General features: G+C 37.1%; 7 protein-coding genes across 10 annotated transcripts in view; 4 read left to right on the top strand and 3 right to left on the bottom strand.

Annotated features, from left to right (window-relative positions):
- Positions 1 to 1,587, top strand: part of LOC100636077 (uncharacterized) — a 9,751-nt gene extending 8,164 nt beyond the window's left edge. For both annotated transcript variants that reach the window (XM_019997868.1, XM_019997867.1), the window contains exons 22-23: positions 103 to 268; positions 811 to 1,587. In XM_019997868.1, coding sequence (XP_019853427.1) covers positions 103 to 268; positions 811 to 1,373 — 729 coding nt within the window. In that variant the 3' untranslated portion in view covers positions 1,374 to 1,587. The remainder of the gene's footprint in view (positions 1 to 102; positions 269 to 810) is intronic.
- Positions 1,588 to 1,859: 272 nt separating this feature from the next.
- LOC109582857 (uncharacterized) lies at positions 1,860 to 10,270 on the bottom strand. 3 transcript variants are annotated; one of them, XM_019997877.1, is made up of 9 exons: positions 10,203 to 10,270; positions 9,079 to 9,171; positions 8,719 to 8,808; positions 8,486 to 8,650; positions 8,086 to 8,278; positions 7,585 to 7,693; positions 5,996 to 6,087; positions 4,128 to 4,294; positions 1,860 to 2,622 (listed from the first exon to the last, which is right to left on the bottom strand). In XM_019997877.1, exons 4-9 carry the CDS (start codon positions 8,592 to 8,594, stop codon positions 1,949 to 1,951), a joined length of 1,344 nt encoding a protein of 447 aa, XP_019853436.1. In that variant the 5' UTR covers positions 8,595 to 8,650; positions 8,719 to 8,808; positions 9,079 to 9,171; positions 10,203 to 10,270; the 3' UTR covers positions 1,860 to 1,948. The 3 variants fall into 3 exon arrangements, with proteins under 3 accessions (XP_019853436.1, XP_019853435.1, XP_019853434.1); XM_019997876.1 differs by lacking the exon at positions 10,203 to 10,270 and adding an exon at positions 9,518 to 10,192; XM_019997875.1 differs by lacking the exon at positions 10,203 to 10,270 and having other exon boundaries at positions 8,719 to 8,762; positions 9,079 to 9,443.
- Positions 10,271 to 10,304: 34 nt separating this feature from the next.
- LOC100635314 (protein yippee-like 5) lies at positions 10,305 to 12,406 on the bottom strand. The gene is made up of 6 exons (XM_003387362.3): positions 12,228 to 12,406; positions 12,123 to 12,166; positions 11,112 to 11,151; positions 10,964 to 11,032; positions 10,872 to 10,904; positions 10,305 to 10,617 (listed from the first exon to the last, which is right to left on the bottom strand). The coding sequence occupies exons 1-6, from the start codon at positions 12,324 to 12,326 to the stop codon at positions 10,549 to 10,551; spliced, it is 354 nt and encodes a 117-aa protein (XP_003387410.1). The 5' UTR covers positions 12,327 to 12,406; the 3' UTR covers positions 10,305 to 10,548.
- Positions 12,407 to 12,479: 73 nt separating this feature from the next.
- Positions 12,480 to 15,397, top strand: LOC100635948 (isoleucine--tRNA ligase-like). The gene is made up of 2 exons (XM_003387367.2): positions 12,480 to 14,837; positions 14,900 to 15,397. The coding sequence occupies exons 1-2, from the start codon at positions 12,509 to 12,511 to the stop codon at positions 15,373 to 15,375; spliced, it is 2,805 nt and encodes a 934-aa protein (XP_003387415.1). The 5' UTR covers positions 12,480 to 12,508; the 3' UTR covers positions 15,376 to 15,397.
- A 116-nt stretch (positions 15,398 to 15,513) lies between these two features.
- LOC105313139 (nicotinamide N-methyltransferase-like) lies at positions 15,514 to 16,695 on the top strand. Its single transcript, XM_011406323.2, has one exon. The coding sequence runs from the start codon at positions 15,685 to 15,687 to the stop codon at positions 16,573 to 16,575; it is 891 nt and encodes a 296-aa protein (XP_011404625.2). The 5' UTR covers positions 15,514 to 15,684; the 3' UTR covers positions 16,576 to 16,695.
- A 401-nt stretch (positions 16,696 to 17,096) lies between these two features.
- Positions 17,097 to 18,921, bottom strand: LOC105313138 (isopenicillin N synthase-like). Its single transcript, XM_011406321.2, has 3 exons — positions 18,456 to 18,921; positions 17,972 to 18,210; positions 17,097 to 17,521 (listed from the first exon to the last, which is right to left on the bottom strand). Exons 1-3 carry the CDS (start codon positions 18,902 to 18,904, stop codon positions 17,175 to 17,177), a joined length of 1,035 nt encoding a protein of 344 aa, XP_011404623.1. The 5' UTR covers positions 18,905 to 18,921; the 3' UTR covers positions 17,097 to 17,174.
- An 82-nt stretch (positions 18,922 to 19,003) lies between these two features.
- The window catches only part of LOC100635821 (E3 ubiquitin-protein ligase HACE1-like), a 16,847-nt gene continuing 11,732 nt past the window's right edge, over positions 19,004 to 24,118 (top strand). The window contains exons 1-15 of the mRNA XM_019997885.1: positions 19,004 to 19,082; positions 19,132 to 19,186; positions 19,393 to 19,482; positions 19,541 to 19,645; positions 20,023 to 20,098; positions 20,173 to 20,250; positions 20,366 to 20,419; positions 20,467 to 20,549; positions 20,656 to 20,752; positions 21,073 to 21,281; positions 21,686 to 22,002; positions 22,213 to 22,385; positions 22,429 to 22,705; positions 23,025 to 23,208; positions 23,501 to 23,660. Coding sequence (XP_019853444.1) covers positions 19,019 to 19,082; positions 19,132 to 19,186; positions 19,393 to 19,482; positions 19,541 to 19,645; positions 20,023 to 20,098; positions 20,173 to 20,250; positions 20,366 to 20,419; positions 20,467 to 20,549; positions 20,656 to 20,752; positions 21,073 to 21,281; positions 21,686 to 22,002; positions 22,213 to 22,385; positions 22,429 to 22,705; positions 23,025 to 23,208; positions 23,501 to 23,660 — 2,022 coding nt within the window. The 5' untranslated portion in view covers positions 19,004 to 19,018. The remainder of the gene's footprint in view (positions 19,083 to 19,131; positions 19,187 to 19,392; positions 19,483 to 19,540; positions 19,646 to 20,022; positions 20,099 to 20,172; positions 20,251 to 20,365; positions 20,420 to 20,466; positions 20,550 to 20,655; positions 20,753 to 21,072; positions 21,282 to 21,685; positions 22,003 to 22,212; positions 22,386 to 22,428; positions 22,706 to 23,024; positions 23,209 to 23,500; positions 23,661 to 24,118) is intronic.

Below are 24,118 nucleotides of genomic sequence, written 5' to 3'. Positions count from 1 at the left end.
TCCCCTCTCTCCCTCCCTCTCTCTCTCTCCCCCCTCTCCTCTCTCCCTCCCTCTCTCTCCCTCCCTCCCTCCCTCCGCTCTCTCCCTCCCTCTCTCTCTCAGGGCATGAGGTTTCTTGATACAATTGATAACATTCCTAACCACCTGGTCCATGTTCAAGATGTGGTCATAGCGACTGTTCTCCAGGGACCCTATTTATACGTATTAGACACCCTGAGGGCTGAGGTGGTTAAGAAGATAGACATATCAGCAACCTTTGTACTTCTTGGTAAATATAGTTTAATCACTTTTAGTGGATTTTAGTGAGGGACCATTAAAACACTAATCTGCAATTGTACATGTACATGTATATATTAATAGCAGCATGTACAGTACATGACTTTTGAAGCAACTTTAAAAATTCATAAAAAATTCAATTTTGATCGGAATCAGCTTAAACTTTCTACACAACATAAGAACATTTATATGCATCAAATAAATTATAAAAATGAAGAATTCTCTCCTAGTCGTTTTTAGCAAAATTTGGCCAGCGCCCCTGTACTATAGTACAGGGACTTTGACCCAATTTTTGAGCAATTTTAAAAATTCATAAAAAATCCAATTTTGATTGGAATCAGCTCAAACTTTCTACGCAACATAAGAACAAGCATATGTATCAGAAAAAATTATAAAAACTGAAAATTCTTTCCTAGTCATTTTTGGCAATTACTCTGTACTATAGTACAGGGTGTTTGCCAAATTGAGTACTATGCCAAAGAAACCCTCACAATAATCATACATGTTTTATTGTACATGTACTTCTCATTTTAGACAACATAATGAGTTTCAGCGACATCCACATATCCCAACTCACCAAAGACTCGACTAACCTCTACATGGGGACGTCCCTAGGCAAAGTGGTTACGATCCCTCTCTCCTTCTTTGACAGCTTCAGAGAAAACAGGGTCCCTTCTTCCCCTGTCACGAGCTACCCACCGGAAGCAGAAGGAGCTGGGATATTATTCAGGACAAGTGCAGTTGCTGTTCATGCTCATAGAGAAAGCCCAATACAAGGACTCATTCATATATCACTACCTGAAGGAGCAGCATTAGGTGCTCTTTCATCCTCAACTCAAAATTTGATGTCAAGTGCTTTATCGACCACTTCAAATTCTAACCTGATAGAATCCCCACCTCTTAATAGGAGTAGTGCTAAACGTGGCCGTGTTTATCAATCTCTGTTGGTCACTGGTGGGAAGGGACATAAGGATTATATAGTAGATCAGGACGAGTTTCAAGAAAGCACTGCTATTAGGGAGAGGAATGATGCTTTCCAGTTAATGATATGGGGATATGATGCTCAATCTGCTAATGAAAGTGATTCAGTTCAATAAATAATACAATTATATTTCATTCTCTCTTTCTCGTGCTATTTTTTGTGTGTTTATAGTGTGCTCAGTTATTATTAAAGTTTGTTATTTTTGATTGGGTTGTTAATTAATGGCAGGATTATTATATTATAATTTTACTATTATTTTATTTTCAAATTTTATTTTTTTCTGAGATAATAAAACTTTAATTTGAATGGTGTATTATTTTTTAATTCGATAATACAGTATAACCTGCTATTGTGGACAGTCTAAAATAAGGACACCTCTATAATCAGGACAGGTAGTATCAGTCCCAATACAATAGTAACGTGTATTAATGAACCTCTGAAATAAGGACAGGTTCATAATCAGGAGGGTATTATTGGGTACCAAGGTGTCCGGAATAGATCTATACACATGTAGGTTAATTAACTGTACATCAGAAGTCAAACCTCCATATTGACTTGATCAAATTAATAATTATTATTATCAAACTTAACATTATAAATTTTATGAATAATAATGTAAACACGCAACAACAAAACAGAAAAAAAATTACAATAATTTAATAATATTTACTAATAATAATTTGTGTGGGACTAGCTACTCCTATTATAGTGATGTCCGTTAGCTAAACTTCTCAAACTCTCCATTCCGGGACCAGATCCACTCCTACCATTCTCACCATTAATCCTTATCTCTTTACCATTCGGAGAGATCGACTGCTTTCTCTGTCCACCACCAAACTTAGCGTTTTCGCTCAATTTTAACGCGTTTATGCTTATGAGCGGAGGAATTTTTGAAGTAGTCACTTTGACGTCGTGATCGTCTTCGTGACCTCCAGAAGAGGAGAAGAGAGAGGGAGCGACAGTGCCCTCCGCTAATGGCTGACAGATAGGGACAGGCATCAGAGAAGGAGGAGATATGGGAGACGGATTAGGAATGAAAATAGTCGGTCGGTAAAGTATTGGGGAAGGATTCGGATAGACGTAAGACAGAAAAGGAGAAAGAAGGGACGGTTGGGTATGAGGTGTGGTCTGTTGGAATAGTACAGGGGCTTGGGTGGGTGGGGCCGATTGTTGGAGGAGGATGTTCGGCTGGGTAGGCGTGGGTTGTTGCATGAGGCTTGGCGTAAAGAGAGAAGGGGTGTGTAGCGTTGGTAATAGAGTAGGTGGTGAATGGAACGGGAGTGTGGTAGGAGAGAACCACTGGAGAGAAGGAGGCGTTGGATTAGAGGCTGGCACTATTGATTGGAGAGGAGGGGGAGATGTATCTATAAATAGAAACAAAGTTTTAATATCGATAAATAGAAACAAAGTTTTGATATCTATAAATAGAAACAGAATTTTAATATCTACATGTATATATAGAAACAGAATTTTTTAATATCTATAAATAGAAACAAAGTTTTAGTATCTAAATTTGATCGGGATCAGCTCAAACTTTCTATGCAACATAAGAACATGTATATGTATCAGAAAAATTATAAAAAATGAAGAATCCTCTCCTAGTCATTTTTGATGGAAATTGACCAAAAACCCTGTACAGGAAGGATGCTTAGGCAACTTTAAAAATCCAATTTTGATTATAATCAGCTTAAACTTTCTGCATGCGATGCAAATAACTAACTTTGTAATATTAATGACATTCACGTTGTGTTGGTTCATTTTATTGCCTGAGGGGCATACACTCTAGTTCTGATTCTCATTATATCGACCAAATATTTATCTCATGATTATTGGTCCATTATGCTATAGACCACCCAGAGTGAGAATTGGTTGCGTGGGAAGACTATTACGGGTTGTAAGGCATGGTTTAGGATGAAATAAATTAGTCCGGCCGCCATTTTGGTTGGCAAGTTTCAATGGAGAACAAACAGGCCAACATAAAAACAAACTCGTATTAAGAATTCTGGAGCGAATTTGACCAAATATTTTACAGGAGAAGCTTAATGGTAGCTATTCTTTCTTCTACCATGCCTAGTTGATTGATTCTTTTTGATTGGTTGATTCTTTACTGGCGTAGCCTGTTAGATATGATGTATGTATGTCAACTGTGGTAGCAGCTGGTAGTTGTTTTTCAAGTGTCATGGTAGAAGTTGGTTACACCTTGGTATCGGTTTCTATGGTATTTATTAACCTCTACCTCGGTGTATAACCTATACTTATAACAAGCAATTTTTAGCTTTTGATAGAGCTATACAGCAGGTAAGTGAGGCATTTTCTTCGTGCCTCCATTAACTTCCTTAACAAACTTGCCAACCAAAATGGCAGCCAATTGCAATTATGGCATGTGGGTGGATACTGTATATAAAATTAATGAAATTCATAGTTCTTTGCAATTCTCACTCTGGGTGGTCTATAGTGCCGATTAGGGGAAAAATAATACAGAGATGGCATTAGTGCCACGATTAGGACAGGTTAATATGAAAACATAAAGATGGGATGTAAAATGAAAATTCATGGCCTAAATTGGAAGCAACTTCAGAAATTTCTAGGAAGTCCAGTTTTCATCAGAATCAGCTCAAATTTACCATTAAAGCAATCAAGTGCAAATTATATCAAATTTCTTGCATTTACTATTGCAGACAAGTATCACATGTAAATAGTATTTCTGAACAATAGATTAGATTGTACATTAGTATCATTAATTATTTTAATCTCCATTACTATTACAATGTAAGCCATAAGCCAAAATTTACACAGTAACAATTAAAAACAAGTAAGTTATGATCTAAAAAATATATTTTAGAGGCTATAGCTATTGAAATCAACTTACCACTATTGCTGGTATCAGGAATCCTAATAGAGCCCCCATTGTTGAGAACAGAGTGAGTTAGGAGACTAGAAGAAGATGGGGGATCACTCCTAGTGCTTGGAAGTGAGTGAGTTCCATCAGATTCTTCTGGTGAAGGCCCAGAGCGCTTCCCTAGCTTGATGTCCCTCCTATGAAAAAGGAAAGGGCAATGATATGCAGACTTTAATGGATATCAAGATATTATAAAAACTTCAGGAGAAGTATCAACACCACAAGTATCCATATGATTAATTTGAGACAGACTAGTAGGCTGGTATTGACAGAAAAAATACCCACAACATATCATAACATACACAACAATACAGGAGAGTTCTACCTATTGGTACATGTACATGTATACAAAGTACTGGAAGGTTTCATTGCGTTGAATCAATTTGTATTGCGTGCATATACCAACTATGCATGTATAAAATAATTCAGGGTTGCATTAATTTATATTAAAGTCTATGAAATATATGTACATGTACATGTACATGTTGATAGCTGTAGAGCTTCAGTAAAACCAATGGGAACAGAGCAAAGGCAGGAGACACAGAGTCTAAAAATACGCAACCACTTGATAGCAGCTGCAATCCAAGTTATATAATAAAAATAACATGAATTAAAAAATAATAATATGATTATTAAGTATATTATTATGTGCGTATGTGTGCTTTGTACTAAAGTAAAAATACACCGTTACATAAACATCTATAATCCTTGGCTTTATGGATTATAGTGTTCACATATAATACCTGGCTTCTTGAATCACATCCTCTGATATATGAGCGCCTACTAAAAGCTGTTTCCTTCTTGCCCTTTGCCCACTTTTTGCTTAGTGAACAATTAAAGGACAAAGGGTTCATAAAAACTCTATTGTGTAAAGGTGAACTATTAGTAATAATCATCATGATCATGCTACATTATGCTTAACTATCTGTGAGAATGGAGATAAAGGAAGACAGAGTGAGGGGGAACGGTTTACATAGAAAGAGACAGCCGGCCCTCTTTCTCATAAAAGGAGGAGACCCAATTCGTTTTATGTGTTTTTAAAGATGTCCCAAGAGTGGGTTAGTAATGCATGGATTGCAGCATGAAAGCATGAGCTAATGTGTCTGCTACAAGGCCTGTATTGGGCTGCATTAATCCTACTGTGATATTGTTTTTCATTTATTATATCATCAGTCAAATGCATTATTAGCTTTCACTATTATTACAACTATAACAACATCATGCCACTCTGATTGTCATGGTTACAGGTACCGGGGCAGTGATAGCAGTAGCGGGGAGAGTAAAATTAATGATACACATGTACATGTACATGTACACATAATTTAATATAGGAATTAATTTAATATAGGAATTAATTTAATATTGGGATCAACCGAAATAGGTTTATCTATCTCTGAACGCATCATTAAAAATTCCAGGTGTACATGTGCATGTGTGTTTTGGGAAAGTCCTGAACACCATATAAGGAGTTGAAAAGGTAGCGTATAATACATGTACATGTGCATGTACTCCATTACATGTAGGTAGGGCTGTGATAATCAAAGGAAAGTCTAATGGTGATGGTTTTTAGGTGTAGCTATCTGATGATACCTTATGCCTCTGAAGCAAAAGGCGAGGACAAATATCAAAGGACTCAAGTTACGATATATACATGTACATGTGCACAGATGCATGCATGTATGCCTACATGTACCATAATATTCATTTGGTTTTAAGGTCTTAACCATATGATAATAAGACAAACCAAAGAAAATATATAAGGGTTTAGGTAACACCACAGTACATGCACAGTACATGTACAAGTACATGTACAAGTACTTGTAGTACAAAGTACTTACAGTTGCTTCTCAAGGTAGCAGTTTAATATAATATTCTTTTGCTTGAGTTCCTCTAAAACTTTACTCTGCTCATCTTCAAGTTTTTTCAATTCCTAAGAACAAAAGATCATAATATCACCATCACTCACTCGATATAATCAATGGAGGACAATATCGCTCAAGGCTACTTCTTACTAAATGCTAACAGTCCAAGAAGGATAAGACATAAATGTGCAGCAAAGCACACAAAAGCAGTGGTAGCATGAGAGCGAATACATTCATCTGCTCACGCACTAACAAACAATATGTAACATTATGCAAGTCCCCTCTTTATGACCCAGACTGAGGGACGGCAGACAAAAGGGATAAGAGCAGACAAGGTACTTTCCGTTGAGCCCGCTGGAGACAGATCAAAGCTGTTTAAGTCATTTAAGGTGTTATCATTGAGAGATGTAGCAGGCACAAAAAGGAAGCACTTAAACCCATTATATTCATATATGTATTCAGCCCATTATGCATGTACACAATACATCATAAGTGTATTTACTATACACAGAGAGAGGTCCGTGTGAAAATATTATGAAAGAATCAGTACACAAACGCATTCTTGTCTCCTTAACAAGTTACCATAGAAATATGATATGAGCATATATTAATAAAATCTAAGACTTCAAGGCGACACCTCCCACACTCTGTATTACGGAGCCCATACGTGTGAATAGTGGGGATTAAGCATGTGTGGCGGTGACAAACGTGACATGGCTCTCAGCCAATCGGCCCCGGATCAAAGTGAGACTTGAATTTTAGTGGCTTGAGGATAATCATTTTTAATTTTAAAAAATGAATATACACAGCGTAACATTCGCACCCATGGTAACAGAGATACTGTGTAACAATATTGGCTCTTTTATATGTGTTATTGACTAATAAGAATTATATAAATATTGATGTTTCTCCTTGGATTTGTTATAAAATCCATTTTCTGACGATCGCCCACATTCGTGCAGCCGGTTGCATATTTAATAATATTTATTATTATTCTTAGAACAAGTGGTATTTTGTTTAAGATAAATCATATCATGCGAATGCGAGGCGTGGTCACTTTAATAATGTTAAGCAAATAAAAAACAATCCCTTTCCACCCCCTCTCTCTCCCTCTCTCTCTTTCTCTCTCACTCTCCTACGCTGCTTGGACTTTAACTAATAATCTATTCTCTCTCTGTCTCTTCTCCTTTAAAACCTTGCTTCTCTCTCTCTCTCTCTCTCTCCCCCCCCCCCTCTCTCTCTCTCTCTCCTACACTGCTTGGACTTTAACTAATAATCTATTCTCTCTTTGTCTCTTCTCCTTTAAAACCTTGCTTCTCTCTCTCCCCCTCTCTCTCCCTGGATCTCTTCTACTCTCCAGCCCCTAGGCATCAAATTATAGAGCAGAATCCTATCATTATATGTTCATATAGCAGCTAATAGTAACAGCATAATTGGTGGTTACACAACAGGATAATAAGTATAATGTTACAAAAGCACACATTAGCTTACAAACGCTATATCTATTTTGTGTAATAAATTAATTTAGCATAAAATGGCTTCAACTAATAGTTTATGTAACACACCTGAATCTCTTCATATGCTGCTCGCAGGACTGTATTGACAGCAGGTCGCCTTGTCTTGTTTTTAAGCTGATCCCTCAAAGAGTGGACAGATAATTTCAGCATTTTACGTCTAATTAAAGAAAGAGGGAGAGAGACACAGAGAAACAGAATATCATTAAAGGTTTAGAATCCTTGACCAAAACCCACTGACTTGACCTAAAACAATCATGACTGTTACCATAAACACTACCTAAAAACACAGCTAGAGCAAAAGCTTAACGCAAAACCTTATCTAATATACTGAAAACCTCATCCTTCATTAGATATACACTAGCAGACATCCCACCCACACTATAAAGAGACAAGGGACCTTCCCAGACATAAGAAAATTGGATTTACTTACAAGTCGGGCATAAACATGTATTTATTATGAATTTTGATTATGTCATCATCGCAAGGGACCGTTTGGTTAGAGAGAGTGGGAGAGCTAGAATGAATGAGGGATAGTTTTTAGAGGTTAACCTTTTTCTTTCATTCTCGTTGTGTTTTTCATTTGGTAGTTCTGCGGCTGAAGAAGGAAATGAATGGGTAAAGTCCTGGACTGCCCTCTTTCTCTCCCTTTCTTCCTCCTCCTCTCCTTGAACCACATGTAAACCGCTATCTCCTCCTACGGGGATAGCCAGACTCACCGCTCCTACCTCTTTCTCACTCTTTTCTAAAAATATATAAATGATAAGAAATATATTTATTGTATTATTGTAATGAAAGTACAAATTATAATTATTTATATATACAAAGGGATATATACAACAACCATGCTAACAATGTACCCCACAATACAGCACAATGCAATACACGGTACTATATGCGGATATATTACATACATCATAATACTGCAATACTCTAATGCTAAAAACCGTACCAGGTCCTTTGCCCGAAGTTTCTTGGCTCTCACTGGTGACTCTATAATTAATGTCATTTGCTTTCTTGTCCATGAGGTCAGCAGCCTCCAATATAAGATCAACATCCATGAGGAAAAAATGGCAATTAGTAGAGTATGAATTCAAAAACAGATCTCAATCTCTCCCTGTATATAAATGCAGGGTTGAATAGTGAGGCCGGATAAGTACACACAAAACCCACGAAGTAACAAACCTTGATTTAGTCCGCCTCTATGGCTCAGGTTGACACGCTGTCTCCTAAACAGAGGAGATACATGTACTCTCTGACACGTTTCTAAGCCAACTGGTGAAAAATTGTGCAGTAAAGTGTGGGTGGGGCTATTTGACACATTATAAGTGCATGTACGCTCATGCATATAACACGCTGGTGCATGAGGGAGACTGAGGGCAGGTGATAATTAGATTCATTGATTCTCAGAACCATCCTAATTGCATTCATTGTATGACTGGCTGGGAACATGTGTCAACATTTCTCAGAAATAAGAAAAAATTATTATTTTATACAAACTCAGCCCTGTATAGTATCTTTTAGATGTTATACATGCTTGCATACCTTCTTCTAGTAGTGCTAAAAAAGAAGATCTAAAAGCTTCTCTTTCTCTACTTCTTTCTGCTTGATCCTTTCAGCTTTAATTCTCTCAGAAAACTAGACAGCAAGTAAGAGATAATCATGTAGTAATATGTGATGTATTAGGCAGTAATGAATAGTATCTATGCTGCAAACATGGCCTGAAATACAATAAAGCATTCAGTCTAGTGTAGCATGGTATAAATCAATGTATCTGTAATAGGCCTAATAATGATAATCATTATTTCTGTAGGGATAATGACTACTAGCTAGTCTGTGCATGTTTACAATAGCAAAGGCTTCTGTTGGTGAAATGTTATATAACTATTATTTGTGACAAATAGGTGAATGGAATAACCGACAGGAGTGGTTATACTGGGGAAAGTCACCCATACCTACGAATGTATTGTGCGTTGGTGCTTACTCCTGAATGGTACGGTGATTGATAATGAGGAACAGTGGGGAAGTACGGACTGTATGAATCAGGTGACCACACAACCATGTGATGCACTATATACAGAGTTATTACTGATACACATTGTATAACGTAATTACAAGAGAAAATGAGGTTTTTATCACGTAGGAATCTTTATCACATAGGAATCTTTATCACATAGGAATTGCGTCTGTCTGTTTTTACTAGTCAGGAGGTTTTGTTATGTAATTTTTTTTGTTCGTATACTAGCTGGACTCTATAGTGTATGTGATATTGTAAAGTGTGTGGAGAGAAAAAAACAACTGACAAAAACAGGCATTAATATTTGGAACTGACAGAGAGATTGTAATGCCGTAAAAGTAAACTAGACAAGTGTTAAAATGTCGACACGAAATTCTTACAAGATATTTATAGATTGTCATCCTGTTTATCGTGATGCTGCTCTAGCTATAACAAATATTTTTATAGTGTCGTAGTCCAGCAGTTATAGCTACCGGAGGCAGGTGGTTTGTGGGTTGTTAGTCGAGTGTGTCTACAAGATGAGTGGTTGATACTAAACCACATGGCAGCATGAGCTTACAGCGGGTCTACTGCATGCAATCACGTGTTTTATTAGCATACAAGCCATCGTTTCTATAAATGGCAACAAGCTTGTTCAGTTTCAGTGTCTTACCTTATACAGTTATTGTGATTATCCTCTTTCAGTTTCTTTGCTCTCAACACATGCAGTTTCAGTTAGTGTGACCCCACCCGCTTCTAATTAGGATTTAAATTAGCATAATTGTGGTTCTGTAATAAACACATCACAAAATAAATACTGATAATAATAATATACTGCTAATACATAACTAATACATTGCACGCATACATAAAATCATGATTATCAATGTTGGAGTAATAATAATAACAATAATAATAATGATAACAATAATAATAATAATAATGAATTAAAATAAGACAATCAATAATACAGCTTGAATTTATGCCTCCAATTGGCAGAGTAATTATTATATTTTTTATCAATCAGATATTTCTTCGAATCCAGATGTCTCTGTGATCAAAGCTCTTTCTAGAATCACACGACCTTCCTGGAATTAAAAAAACAGAAATTAATTTTATTGGTGAGGGATTCATAATGGCAACCACTTGTCAAAACATATAAAATAACAATAAATAATAGTACATTTTATATAATTTATGGTTTCTTCACAAAGCCATTAACAGCCAAATTTAATGCTACTGTAGCATAATTTTAAGTTAACATTCATCGTTATACCAGTTTTAAAAATTCATTATTTTAAAACTGTATTTTTATAATCAATTTTGTATTTTAAAACCTAACCTTATATCTCTGAGATTCTTCTGTAGCATATTCCTTCACAATTAAAAATAATATAATTATACTTATTTTATTTTTAATATTTATATACTTACATAGATCCAACCCAGTCTGGCTGCACAAGCCTTGCAAGAAACATCCCTCACGATATGTCTACCAGTTAACTGAGAAGAAGGTTATTATAATGAAGAAAAGAAAAACAATTATTTTTCATTTTTAGCATGTGCTTTAAAGTTATTTTACCATTATTCTATTCTCTGGTTCACTGAATGTTAAATTAACACTAAAAAAAGAGAGAGAGAGAGAGACTCTGAAAAAAATAGTACATGTACACGAATGCCCAGCGGTATGGGGGTGTCAGTGGAAAGGTAGTCATGTCTGCTTTCATTCTGATAATGTAGCAGTTGTCTCTGTGGTGAATAAGCAGTCAGCTAAGGATGACTTGCTGTTACATCACACAATTCCCCCCACACTATACAGAGTGCTTTGTCCAATTTTAGAGAAACTTTAAAAATTTGTAAAATAATTAATCCTGATTGGAATCAGCTCAAACTTTCTACACAACATAAGAACATGTATATGCATCAGAAAATATTATAAAAGTTGAGAATTCTCTACTTGACAATTTTGGCAAAATTTGGCCGACGCCCCTGTACTATAGTACAGGAACTTTGACCTGATTTTGGAGCAACTTAAAAAATTCGTATAAAATCCAAATTTGATCGGAATCAGCTCAAACTTTCTGCACAACATAAGAACATGTATATGTATCAGAAAAATTTTAAAAATGGAGAATTCTCTCCTTTTCAATTTTGGCAAAATTTGGCCAAAACCCCTGTACTATAGTACAGGGACTTTGACCCGATTTTGGGGAAACTTTAAAAATTCATTAAAAATCCAATTTTGATCGAAATCAGCTCAAAATTTCGGGACAACATAATATGTAAATGCATCAGAAAAAATTATAAAAATGGAAAATTCTCTCTTTACCATTTTTGGCAAAATTTGACTGAATACCCTGTACTATAGCACAGGGTGGTTTGTCAAATTTTGGAGCAACTTTAAAAATTGATAAAAAATCTAATTTTTGATCAAAATCAACTTAAAATTTCTACACAACATAAAAACGTGCATATACATCAAATAATGGGTGGTTTTTATAGCTGAAATAATTCTATCAAAAATTGCAAAGGGGTGTGGTCATTTGAAAGGTGTGGCCTATTTTTATAACATCATTGTAAGTTCGCAACTCACACTCTATTGAACAGAAATGCACGACCAGTTGCACCATTAAATCTCTATTAGTCAAAAAACAATTAGATTTATATAAATAGCATTATTATTTTTTTCTGAACTTACTGTTGATACTAGTTCGCCTCTGTTAGTGAGAGCCGTGTCACAGTTAGCACAACAATACACTCTTAGACCGCCAGGATGTTGAAGAAACAATCTACCCATTTTCCTTCCCCTCTCAGCTTCTCTCCTCAGCTTTGGTCGCTATTCTCCTTTGTTTACCTACGTCACACTAACAAAATTGCATTTCAATATTACTACAATCTCTTAATTAGAGTTTTACGGTATCTCATTACATTGTACGCTAATTTAGAACAGAGCTTTTACGGTACACCACGTGTAACAATATGGGCAAGTACAAGGTTCTGACTCCAAAAACCGCCTTCCCTCTTTATAGGAAAGACCCCAAAAGCGCCGAGTCGACCATACAGAAGTCTAGTAGCTACATGGGACTGTACGAGCTCCAATCTAAAAGGACAGAGGCTCCTCAATTCATACTACACGATGGACCACCTTATGCTAACGGACCCCCTCACGTGGGACACGCCTTAAATAAGATCCTCAAGGATTTCGTCAACCGATACAAGGTCCTCAGAGGCTACAGGGTTCACTACCGGCCAGGGTGGGACTGCCACGGGCTACCGATCGAACAAAAGGCTTCGTCGAGTATTCCAATTAATGCCCACCCTTTAACGGTGAGAAAAGTTGCTCGGGACTACGCAAAGAGTGCGATAAAGACACAAGAGAAGGCTTTTCGTAGCTGGGGGGTGCTTGGAGACTGGGGGCATCCTTATCTCACGATGAGTCGGGAATACGAGTCCAACCAGATTGACGTGTTTTATAACATGTACAAGCAAGGCTGTATATACCGGAGTTTTAAACCGGTTTACTGGTCACCATCTTCAGTCACTGCCCTCGCTGAGGCCGAACTGGAATATAAAGATCACGTTAGTCCTTCAGTTTATGTGAAGTTCCCATCAAAATTCCCTCAAATATTAGAAGGGAAACTTGTCCAGTCTTTAGTATGGACTACAACGCCTTGGACGCTACCTGGTAACAGGGCGATATGTTATAACCACGCCCACCAGTACAGCGTGATTAAGGCAGAGTCTAGCAGTGAGCTATTCTTAATTGGGAGTGACGTATTGAATGAAAAAGGTTCCGAGTTATTTGGAGATTATTCTGTTATTGATACATTCCCTGGACATTCCCTTGAAGGAGGGGCATATCATAATCCACTCACTAATCAATTAATGATTGCTAATGAAGGGACTTTACCTTTTCTACCCTCATCCCACGTCAGCTCTAAAGAAGGCACTGGGCTAGTACACACGGCTCCCGCCCACGGTTTTGACGATTACACAGTTGGTAAGCGACACAGTCTGGATCTAACAAGTTTAGTTAACGAGCGTGGGTGTTATGATGATTGGGTGGGCGGAGACTTATCTGGCTTGGACGTATTTAAATCCGGTAATGAGAAGATAATATCGTTATTGAGGGCCAACGAGTCTTTGTTGCATCATTCACAGTATAAGCACAGGTATCCGTACGATTGGAGGACGAAGGAACCAGTTCTGATACGATCAACTAAACAATGGTTTGCATCTTTAGAGACGCTGAGAGATAAAGCCATAAAAGCACTGGACGATGTTAAGGGAATCCCACCATCATCTGTGAAGAGGGTCACCGATATGGTAGAAAGTAGTCCGGAATGGTGCATATCAAGGCAACGAGTTTGGGGTCTGCCTTTACCTGTCTTTTATCCTCTTGATAATCCTGATGGCTACCTTATAACGGCCGATACAATACAACACATTAAGAAATTATTTCTTAAGCACAGCTCCGATTCCTGGTGGACCCTACCACTCACTGAGCTCCTCCCACCTTCGCTAACGAAGGAGGCGGAGTCTTACGAGAAAGGCTCGGACACGTTGGATATTTGGTTCGACTCTGGGTCATCGTGGGCGACCGTCGTTGAAGGAGGCGTGGCTGATATGTACTTGGAAGGACATGACCAGTATAGAGGCTGGTTTCAGTCGTCACTGCTAACCAGTGTCGCTGTAAATAAGACCAGTCCTTATAAGCAGTTGGTATGTCACGGGTTTATGCTTGATGGCCGTGGGATTAAAATGTCTAAGTCCCTTGGTAATGTCGTTGACCCTGTTGATATTACAGATGAGAAGAAACTAGGGGCTGATGGACTTCGCCTACTCATAGCTTTGTGTGATTTCACGTCAGATATATCTCTGACCAGTACACTGATTGAGCAGGTTCGGGAGTTTTTATTAAAGATACGTACGACCATCCGATTTATGATTGGGAACCTTTCAAGTTTTGATCCCCGGCGAGACCTCATTCCTTATTCGTCCCTCCCACCTCTTGAGCGTTACATGTTGCATGTTTTATCGGAATACTTTGAATCGGTCGAGTCCTTATACGAGGAGCTTAATTATTGTAAGATATGTCATTTGATTGATGATCTGATTCGAAGTGATCTATCACCCTTTTATTACGATATGATCAAGGACTGCCTGTATTGCGATGAAGCAGCTAGCTTAAAGAGACAATCCATACTAACTGTACTTCATTATTTATTGAAGTACACTACACTATCACTTGGTCCAATATTACCTCACCTTGCTGAAGAAATTAATAATCATTATCCATTTAAAGAAGGTCAGTTTTATTATTATTATTATTTATTATTATAAACTGAGTTTAAAAGTTCTTTATTATAGGTAGTGTTTTCATGTGCGAATGGCCACAGGTACCGTTAGAATGGAAAAATGAGACTCTTAAATCTGATTTTACCGTACTACGCAAGTTACGCCTTCTAACCACTAAATGTGTCGGAGAAGAGATTTTACAGAAAACTATCCGAAGTCCACTGGAGGCATGTCTACACCTGGCCACACCCACCAATCCTTTAACAGAACTTGTTAAAGTAACTTTTGCTAACGATAACTGGTGCAATCTGGAAGACTTCCTAAATGTCTCGAAAGTGTATTTAAATACGGAAATTCCGTTTGATATTTCGTTTAATTATATAGGTGGGCGTGTGCTAGCTGACGGCCAGGAAGTAAATGTGAGAGTTGGGGTTGGGTCTTGTCAGGAGGGGGAGTGGTCAAAGTGTCCGAGGTGCTGGAAGTACGTCCCGACTGGACAATTAATTAATGGATTGTGTGTGAGATGTAATAATGTTGAATTAAATTAAATTAAATTATTTATGTATGAAATTAATAGTGAGTAATTTGGGGCAGAAACTTTCACAATGTTCCGGCTATGTTTACTAAGTATGGTAGCTGTTGGCTTGGGAATTGCCTCAATGCTAATAGGCCGGTTGCAATTATTACTGAGAAAAGAACCTGTGATGTCACAGCTGGCCCTGGGTACAGCATGCATAAGCTATACTTCATGTTCTATCTTTTCCAGAGTCTCACAGTGAAGCAAATACATTTGCTATATTCACTCTCATCCTTCAGAAGTGGCATATAGAAAAGGAAGCGGTTCTATATTCTGTTGCATGCGTATAATGCAGCTCAGGCTGCTCAGCCGTGACATCATACCACATTACCTCAAACGAATATCAAAATGGAGGAGCAGCAGATTGATCAGAGTGGAGGACACCTATACAACTCATTTTTGTCCAATACCTCATCTTAAGGAGAGATATGGCAATCCAGAGCCGTCTGCCACTTTGTATTGCAATTTCATATTGAAATCCTTGCATCAATTCTTCCAGCTAGATCTACTTCCTTCAGATGGTGAGCTACAAGTACTGGATTATGGTTGTGGTCCTGTCATTTGCAACGTTATCAGTGCCTCAAAACATGCCAGGAGCATAACAATGGCTGAATATACTCCTCAAGGAAGGGAAGTGGTTGAGCAATGGTTGAATGGATCTCTAACCAGTTTTGACTGGTCGCCACATTTCGATTACATTGTGCAGACTCTGGAGGGGAAGAGTGAGGAGGAAGCAAGGGAGAGAGAGAGGAGTCTTCGTAAAAAGATGAAGGGAGTTGTATCGTGTGATTTAACAAAGGATCCACCAATTGATCCTCAATATTTGGGCCCTTATGACATAATAGTCTGTAGTTTAGTCATTAATACAACATCAAGCAGCATTGAGGAGCACCAAGCTCAAATGAATAGGCTTGCATCTCTTATTAAGAAAGGAGGCTACCTTTTATTTGTAACTTGCTTGAGGGCAGATGGTAACGAAGGTGTCCATCAATACCATTATTTTTGTGGAGGAAGTGACGTGGAATACAATGCAATTGCAGTTTCTATGAAGTGTCTTTTTTCTATGTTGGAGGCCTCTGGTCTGGCAGTGGTCAGCAGTAGTGATCATCTTTGTACTGGAAAGCCTGATATTAGATCTAATTTTATTTTTGTTGCTGGTAGAAAAGTTTAACAAACAACTATGAATGATGTACATTCTTTATTAAATGTAATGTTAACTCCTGCTATCTTCTTATAGTGTTGAAATAATTATGTTGGCTTTGATTAATTTACAAATATGAAAAATTAATGCTAGAATAAGTCGGGGCTATTGAAAGTGTATTTAAATATGGAAGCTTTGAGTAATATTTTGTTTGATTATACAAGTGGGCACATGCAAGTTGGTGGTAGATGTGGGGGTTGGGGTTGAGTCTTGTCAGGAGGGGGAGTGGTCAAAGGGCCCAAGGTACTGGAAATATGTCCCGACTGGACAATTAATTAATGGATTATGTGTGAGATGCAATAATAAAACATGTACAACAATAAATAGATTAGTACATATAAAATTAATGATTTTATTTAATTAGTTCCATTCATTATATGATAGTAGTGATACTTGTATTCAATTCAAAATTGATAATTTATAAGATGCCTGGACTTTGCAATTTAGATTTTGCCATTTGTCACCTTTTTAGTGCTATAACACTTATAATAATTATTTGAAACAAAATTATTGGGATATAACAATGCAAGTTAATATTATAGTCGTCTATATAAAACATATAAATAATATCAGTTCTCTTTTTTAAAACCGGACTCTTCAAAGAGCTTCAGCACATCTTTTATTTCTGCATATTTCTTCATATTCTCAAGGAGCCATGGCCCATACTGCATATACTTCACATCATTCTCTTCCTTTCCATCCAAAGGCAAGGACAGAGGGACTTTTGCAGAGTAGCCAGGCTCCAAGAAAAAAGGGAGACTGTATCTTTCACCTCCAGGGTCCACCACACGATGCTTAGTAGCTTTTATTCTGCCTCCAGTTGATTCTGATAATGTTTTACCCAGATTCACTACAAAGGATCCAGGGCGAGGCTGTACAGTGAGCCAAGTGTTGTCATGGAGCAGAACTTGAAGACCTAAACCAAGAGTATAATGATAAACATACATGTTCACGGCTACTCCAAAAATGAAACGTTTTGATTTATTTATTTATGTGATATCACTACATCATGTATTTATTCTTTTTTCAATTAGCATCAACTACCGTATAATGCTTTAATTTGGCAGAGTTTTATTTTGGCAATTGGCAGTTTGCAAGCAAAATTGCCAATATTAAAACCGCCAATCATTAATGCGCATGCTCAGTAATGCACATGTACACAAAAATCGCCAAATTAAAAACCGCCAATTACAATTTTACAGCAAAATTGCCAAAATAAAGCGCCGCCAAAATAAAGCGTTATACGGTATTTTATTCTTGAAAAAAAGCAGCATTAAAATCTATAATAGCCTGATCTCAAAGTCAAAAATTAAATATTTCTTTATCTAATAATTTCTTTATCTAATAATTAGACTATTTTGCTCACCGGTATAATTGAACGTAGTAAGAAACGTCACAAATACATTGTCGGCGTGTGTCTCACACACAACAACTTGGCCATCCTCAATTGCAGATGGAGGAGGCTCAAATCCTCGCTGAGGATAGTGCAGGAGGCGAAGAGTGGAGAGAGTCTCTGGAACAAAGAGATGGTGGAAATATGTTTCAGGTAATCCTAGACCAATAGCTAGGAGTTGGAGAAATCTCATAGAAGCTGACATCATTCGACTAAAAAAAATGTAAATTTAAAGGTGGGTTTTAACTAGGCCAGTATACTATCAATTTTTAATCAAAAGCGTGGGCGATTTGACCTTTTGACGTATGCATAGATACTAGAGTAGAGTTAAACTATATCCAACTTTAGTGTCAATGTAACATTAGGCTTAGCAATGATATTGTAAATCCGTCTTAATAATAATAATAATATTTGATTAGTGATTACATCTAAAATTCTAAATAACAATCATAATTACCCGTAATGCTTCACGACTACCTCCTTGAATTTAGCGTATCTCTCTTTCTCTTCCTGGCTGTCACTAGGCTCTGGCTCAGGCCAGACATTTTCTTCCGTTACCGGGAATCCTTCATTCGAAGTGAGCTTGTATCCTGGGCTTGTAACGCTGTCCTGTCCAAACTCGTATCCCTCTTTATAGGAGCTGTAGTCTTTATCCAAGCCGAAATATCCACGATAGAAGACCTTGTTCTTCTTGTTGTACAAGTATCGAGCAACCCTCAGTCTCCTTTCCTCAGGTAGGTTGAAAAACCATTTGTTGATTTCCAAGAGTTCTGCTTCTTCCTCGAGGTTGTAGCCTGGGACATTATCGAGATAAAGGAATCCCACAGTCTCCATTATGTGTACTATACGAGACGCCGTCCCCTCGGTGTCAGTAGAAGAGAAATCAACAATAGGCAAAGACTCCATTTTAGCACAGGCTCAGCAAGAATAAATGGGTGGGGCTGACCTCTGAGCAATCAGAGGCGCACGTGTTTAAAGTATACGGGATCGTGCTCACCTCCGTTTATTTTTAGAGGAAAAATGGCATTCGTCGAGTTTATGAAGAAGGCACTTCAAAGAGGCCGTTCTGTCACACTCCCACCTGGTGAGAGCCTAGAGCATCGTATATTTAGATCTAATTGTTCTTCTTTTAGACCCCAACGAAGCTTCATACGTCCTCCTTCCATACGTAGTACAGAACCAACTGAAGTAAGTAAGAGTATTGGTCAGTAATACAAGGATATGCACACTTTACAAGCTCTTGGCCTACAAGCCATCAAGTTGTACAAGCTAGCATGTACATATGCTTGTAGCTAAATATTTGCACAACTTTATATGCATAGACTATCTCTTGCAATCACTAAACAAATTAATGGTGTAAAAATTAATTTACTATTCAAACTCTTCCATTATAGGCCTGTTGAACAGCTGATTACTAGTTCAAATTTTGATGTTAATCATAAATTCGGACGTGCTCAGCGTACGCTATTACACTCAGCAGCAAAGTAAGAGCTTTTAAAAATATGAGTAATTTATACACTACTCATCCCTCTCCCCCATCAGCACTGGTGCTATAGATACTCTATCATTTCTCATAAAACGAGGAGCTACCATAAATGTTATTGATAGAATTGGTGTGACGCCTCTTCACCTTGCAGCAAGGAACGGGTAATCCCCTACTTAAAAATGCATGCCTACATGTATACATACAATACAGCAGCTGATGATGATAAGATATGATTATATTGATAAAGTACTTAGGACACTTATTATTATGTACTTAAACACACTGAGATAAGGAAGCAGCTGCTTATTATTGTATTATGGGTGATAATGTTTAAAATGGAAAGTACCTGTATTTCATTGTGATCATTGTGAGAAAGGTTATTAGAGACAGCTCAGAAAGGATGTGAAAGTTCAAATAATTTCATACCTATGACATAATTATTTATAAAGAGTAAATTGATACGAATTCTCATTAATGAAAATATCAAGAGTAGCTACTTTTCAAGAAGCTAAAATTATTATTTCCTTTTTGTGTGTAGGCATAAGAAATGTGTTCAGAAACTTTTTGACAATGGTGCTGATATCAGCATTCATGACAATGAAGGATTAACAGCTGTAAGCCATTATAGCTATACAATGTACCTTTAACATAATGATACCTACATGTAACTTTACTCTCTTCTATATAGTTGCACTGGTTAGCTTGTAATGGCCGCACAGAGTTGTTATTCAGTATACTGCAGAGAGGAGAATTTGTTGATGTAGTGGTAAGTACTCGAGCATTTACACTATTTTGTAATTGATTCACACTTTTATAATTCCATTTTCTCCTTTCCTTTCTCCTCTCCCTCTCTCTTTCTTTATCATTATCCATTTCCTAAGGATGTTCATGGTCATACTGCGTTACATGTTGCTTGTCAGAATGGTCACTATCAGGTAGTGTGAGTTCTTGTGACTGTCACATGATTATACGTTAATTTCAGTGTGTTCTGAAACTGTTAGAGTTCAAAGCTGATTTTGACAAACCCAGTAATGATGGAAGGACACCACTCTTTTTTGCATGCAGGTTTGATGTGACATCTCTCACTCTTTTCTATTTTCTTCTCTCTCTCTCTTTCTCTCTCACTCACTCACTCTCTCTCTCCCCCTCTCTCCCTCTCTCTCTCTCTCAGACATGGTCAGATAAAATGTCTTAAGCTCTTGCTGTCAATGAGTGCCAGTATGGCTCCAGATCACAATGGAGTCTCCCCACTGGAGATAAGTGCTGAAGTAAGCAAAGCTATCATGATTATTATATTTATGATTATTTATTATCCTCTAAAACTAAGGCTGCATGTAAAGGATAAAAGGAAAGCCCCACAGAATATAATTATTATTGATATTATTAGTAGTAGTAGTACAAAGTGGAGACCTACAGCGTAGCAGTAATTATTATCAATGATACAGAAGACTTAGTAAAATAGATAAGAGCAGCTTAAAGTACAGCATTCATTTGTAGTGCATATTACATTGTTTTGCTTTAATATAATAAACAAACAATCATTGGTATTATTATTATTATTGTTGTTATTATTGTTATTGTTTATTAGAATGGTTATAAAGAATGCGTTGAGCTCATTTTAATGAAGTACCCCGATCAGATTGATCGGTTGCTGTTACTTTCAAGAGATGATAAGGTCCCCCTGGATACGATGCTCTCAGTGATGGAGTACCTCTGTCAGTGTAATGTGGCCATCATGATTGGACTAATATCCAGACTAGCTAATCTAGCGTCTACTGCAGGAATGGAACTACTGACGTAAGGAGAGAGGGAGGGAGGGAAGGAAAGAAGAGACACATTATTTTAGATGTGATATACATGTACATGTACATATATGTACATTTATGTAACAGTAACCCACAGTGTTATAGCTAGCAAAGTCAATTCTAATGGCCTGATAAAGAAGAGCTTATATCTCAATTACTATTTTGTAATTGTCTAGTAGTTTTTAGCTTAAGGGTGGTTTTTTGCTTGCTACATGTACATCGGATTCATTAAATCTTACTACTTGATTCACATACATATACATGTATATCATTTATAATCATTCTTTATCTCTTTTTCTCTCAGTGCCATTGATTCAAATCATTGATTCATTGATTTTTGCTTTGAATCACATACATTATATATCATTCTTTATTTCTTATCTCTCTTTCTCTCAGTGTCACTAGTAGTTACTCCGACCTCATGCCTCAGTTCCTAAGATACATAAAGGTCCTCTGTGCCCTCTACCCCTACTACTGCTCTGCTGTCTCTCAGGCCCCACCCTCTCCCCTCGCTCGTCAAACCTCCCCCACTACACGACTGAGAGGGAGTGAGAATCCTAATGACTCAAGACCTCGGCGAGCGGCAACACTGAACCTCTTTTCCGGTAGAGGAGGAGGAGGAGGGCATGCTCGTACCAATTCTCATGGTTCCCCTATTGACCTCTTTAGCGAGATACAGATAGAGAGAGAGAGTATGATTTCAGCCTCACTAGGTTAGTAATGTTTTAGTGATCTAAAACTACTTCAATTTAGTCATATTTTTTGTCATGTTTTCTTTTTAAAAGTTTGTTTTAATTAAGAAGCCTAAGCTTAGTTTTATTTAACTATTATATTTGTTGAACATATTTTTTTGTTTAGTTTTAGTTAAATCACACACACACACACACACATGTATATTGTAAAAATATTTTTAAATATTTCAGGTGATGTCACTTCTGCTTCCAGTTATCCTAATAATCCAATGGAGCAGTTAGACACTGTATGGGCCTCACTAGCCTCTTGGTTCGACTTACTACAAAACGAAATATCAAAATTACCGGAGGTGACTCCGCCCATCATTAATGAGATAGACTCCCCACCCACACAAGTTAACGAGGTATTATTATAATTGATTTTAATTATTAATTTATTATTCATAGGAGGCATGTCCAACTAATGGTGGCGACACCTCTCAACTAGCAGCTGCTATTATTCTCAGTGCCCCGCCCAGAAGACGACAGGTGTTTCTACGTAATAGCAATGATGGGAGTGGCTTTGTAGGCGGGGCTAGCTCCACCGTTAATAAATCGCTAAAGAGGAGGACCTGGCATGTCGATAGAGTGGTGAGGGTTATAGCTTTGGAGGAGGAAGATGAGGAGACATCTTCGCTGCCTTCTTTTGCACGATCAACGTCCTCCGATAATTACCATTCATCAGGTACATGTACATGTAATATTATTATAAATAATTAATGAATTAATTAATGAATGGTAATTATTGCTTAATTGTACTTGTGTATGTAGCAGTCTTTACTGCCTTTTATAGTAGTATTTAATTTTATTTTATTATTGTTAAATGGTTAAAAATTTTGTGTTACAATTTTAATGTTTTTTTAAATAAAAAGAATTAGAATTTTTATTTTATTTATGCCATGGGCAGGTGCATAAAAATATAATTAAAAAATACCTAAAATTAGCTAAACCAAACAAATTTATTATGAAGAATGTAATTTTTATTTTTGTTGTTGTTTCAATAGAAAACCAGTTGAAGCCGCTAATGGAAGATATCGATCAGACTCCTTCCATCCAAGAGGAGGTGGGAGAAGAAAGGGGCGGGGCTAAATCACCCGATATTGTTGGAGTGTATGCTGATAGACTGTCAGCTGTGACTCATGCCTTTAGCCTCTGCTCAAAAGCAATGAAGAAACCAGCTGGAAAAAAGTAAATTAATGAGAAAAATACCACCACAGAGAATTGATATTGGTGGATTAAATGATACTTGCAAATATATTTATTTTTTAAAGATTTATTTTATTTGATAAAATATTCCATTCTTCACATGCTCAATGATATGTGGCTCCTAAATTGTCAATATAACATACATGTACAACAATTGCAAAATTTTACAAATTGCTTAATACTTGTGTATGTATCAACTCTAGCCAATACATTTCTGGCTGTATATGTTGTATTATTGTAGCCGCTTTACTCTTTTGCTTTGTTTTGGTTGTAGATCTGATTCTCCTGACAAGTTTGACGAGTTTGTGAGTAAATACGAGTCAGTTCTTAAAGTTCTACTCGCGAGGTGTCCTAAGATGATTTTTGTTCATTTTCATTTCTTGCTTGAAAACAACCAGCTGCTCCAGAGATTCATTCACATCGTCCACGCACAGGTCAGTCAACTGTACAATGTACATGACATGACATAGATTATAGAAGTTGGGAATTTTTGGATTATTAGCATGGAATATAGCCCATGGATTTTTCCAAAAAATGGCTCTGAAATCACCCCTAATTTTTATTACATTTTCTAAAACATATTGATGTACTTATGCTATGTAGAAAGTTTGAGCTGATTCCAACTTTAATTTTTCGAGTTATGGTCATGTTAAAAAATGTGCCAAAATCTGAAAAGTACCCAAGGCTATTAGTAACGCGGTAGCGTTACTAAGTAGGATTCACCCCACTTCAAAATGGCTGCCACGACTTTTGCAGCCTTGCTATACCGGGAAAACGAGCTCCTATGCTTACCAGACTTTATAGAGGACCTTATCTTGACCAGAGGACTCCAATGGTACAACTAGCGTGGCTCTAGACCTTGTCTAAGAGGAAAGCCAAAAATCGGCGAACT

The sequence above is a fragment of the Amphimedon queenslandica genome, unplaced genomic scaffold, assembly GCF_000090795.2.
Source record: "Amphimedon queenslandica unplaced genomic scaffold, v1.1 AMPQUscaffold_13349, whole genome shotgun sequence".
Classification (NCBI taxonomy): domain Eukaryota; kingdom Metazoa; phylum Porifera; class Demospongiae; order Haplosclerida; family Niphatidae; genus Amphimedon; species Amphimedon queenslandica.
Note: the sequence above shows the minus strand (reverse complement) of the source record. Positions and strands in the feature narration are given on the sequence as shown.

Bases quoted from the DNA above. Each gene is read 5' to 3' on its own strand.
- LOC109582857 (XM_019997877.1), bottom strand. From the start codon at position 8,594: ATGGATGTTGATCTTATATTGGAGGCTGCTGACCTCATGGACAAGAAA. The intron at 7,694-8,085 runs GTTAACCTCTAA...TTCTTTAATTAG, and splicing joins AACGAGAATGAAAGAAAAAG to ACGTAAAATGCTGAAATTAT. The intron at 4,295-5,995 runs GTAAGTACTTTG...CCTTTTTCATAG, and splicing joins TGCTACCTTGAGAAGCAACT to GAGGGACATCAAGCTAGGGA.
- LOC100635314 (XM_003387362.3), bottom strand. From the start codon at position 12,326: ATGGGTAGATTGTTTCTTCAACATCCTGGCGGTCTAAGAGTGTATTGT. The intron at 11,152-12,122 runs GTGAGTTGCGAA...CTCTTTTTTTAG, and splicing joins GCATTTCTGTTCAATAGAGT to TGTTAATTTAACATTCAGTG. The intron at 10,618-10,871 runs GTTAGGTTTTAA...TTTTAATTCCAG, and splicing joins AAGAATCTCAGAGATATAAG to GAAGGTCGTGTGATTCTAGA.
- LOC100635948 (XM_003387367.2), top strand. From the start codon at position 12,509: ATGGGCAAGTACAAGGTTCTGACTCCAAAAACCGCCTTCCCTCTTTAT. The intron at 14,838-14,899 runs GTCAGTTTTATT...TCTTTATTATAG, and splicing joins TCATTATCCATTTAAAGAAG to GTAGTGTTTTCATGTGCGAA.
- LOC105313139 (XM_011406323.2), top strand. From the start codon at position 15,685: ATGCGTATAATGCAGCTCAGGCTGCTCAGCCGTGACATCATACCACAT.
- LOC105313138 (XM_011406321.2), bottom strand. From the start codon at position 18,904: ATGGAGTCTTTGCCTATTGTTGATTTCTCTTCTACTGACACCGAGGGG. The intron at 18,211-18,455 runs GTAATTATGATT...CATTTTTTTTAG, and splicing joins GTAGTCGTGAAGCATTACGG to TCGAATGATGTCAGCTTCTA. The intron at 17,522-17,971 runs GTGAGCAAAATA...CTCTTGGTTTAG, and splicing joins TACTACGTTCAATTATACCG to GTCTTCAAGTTCTGCTCCAT.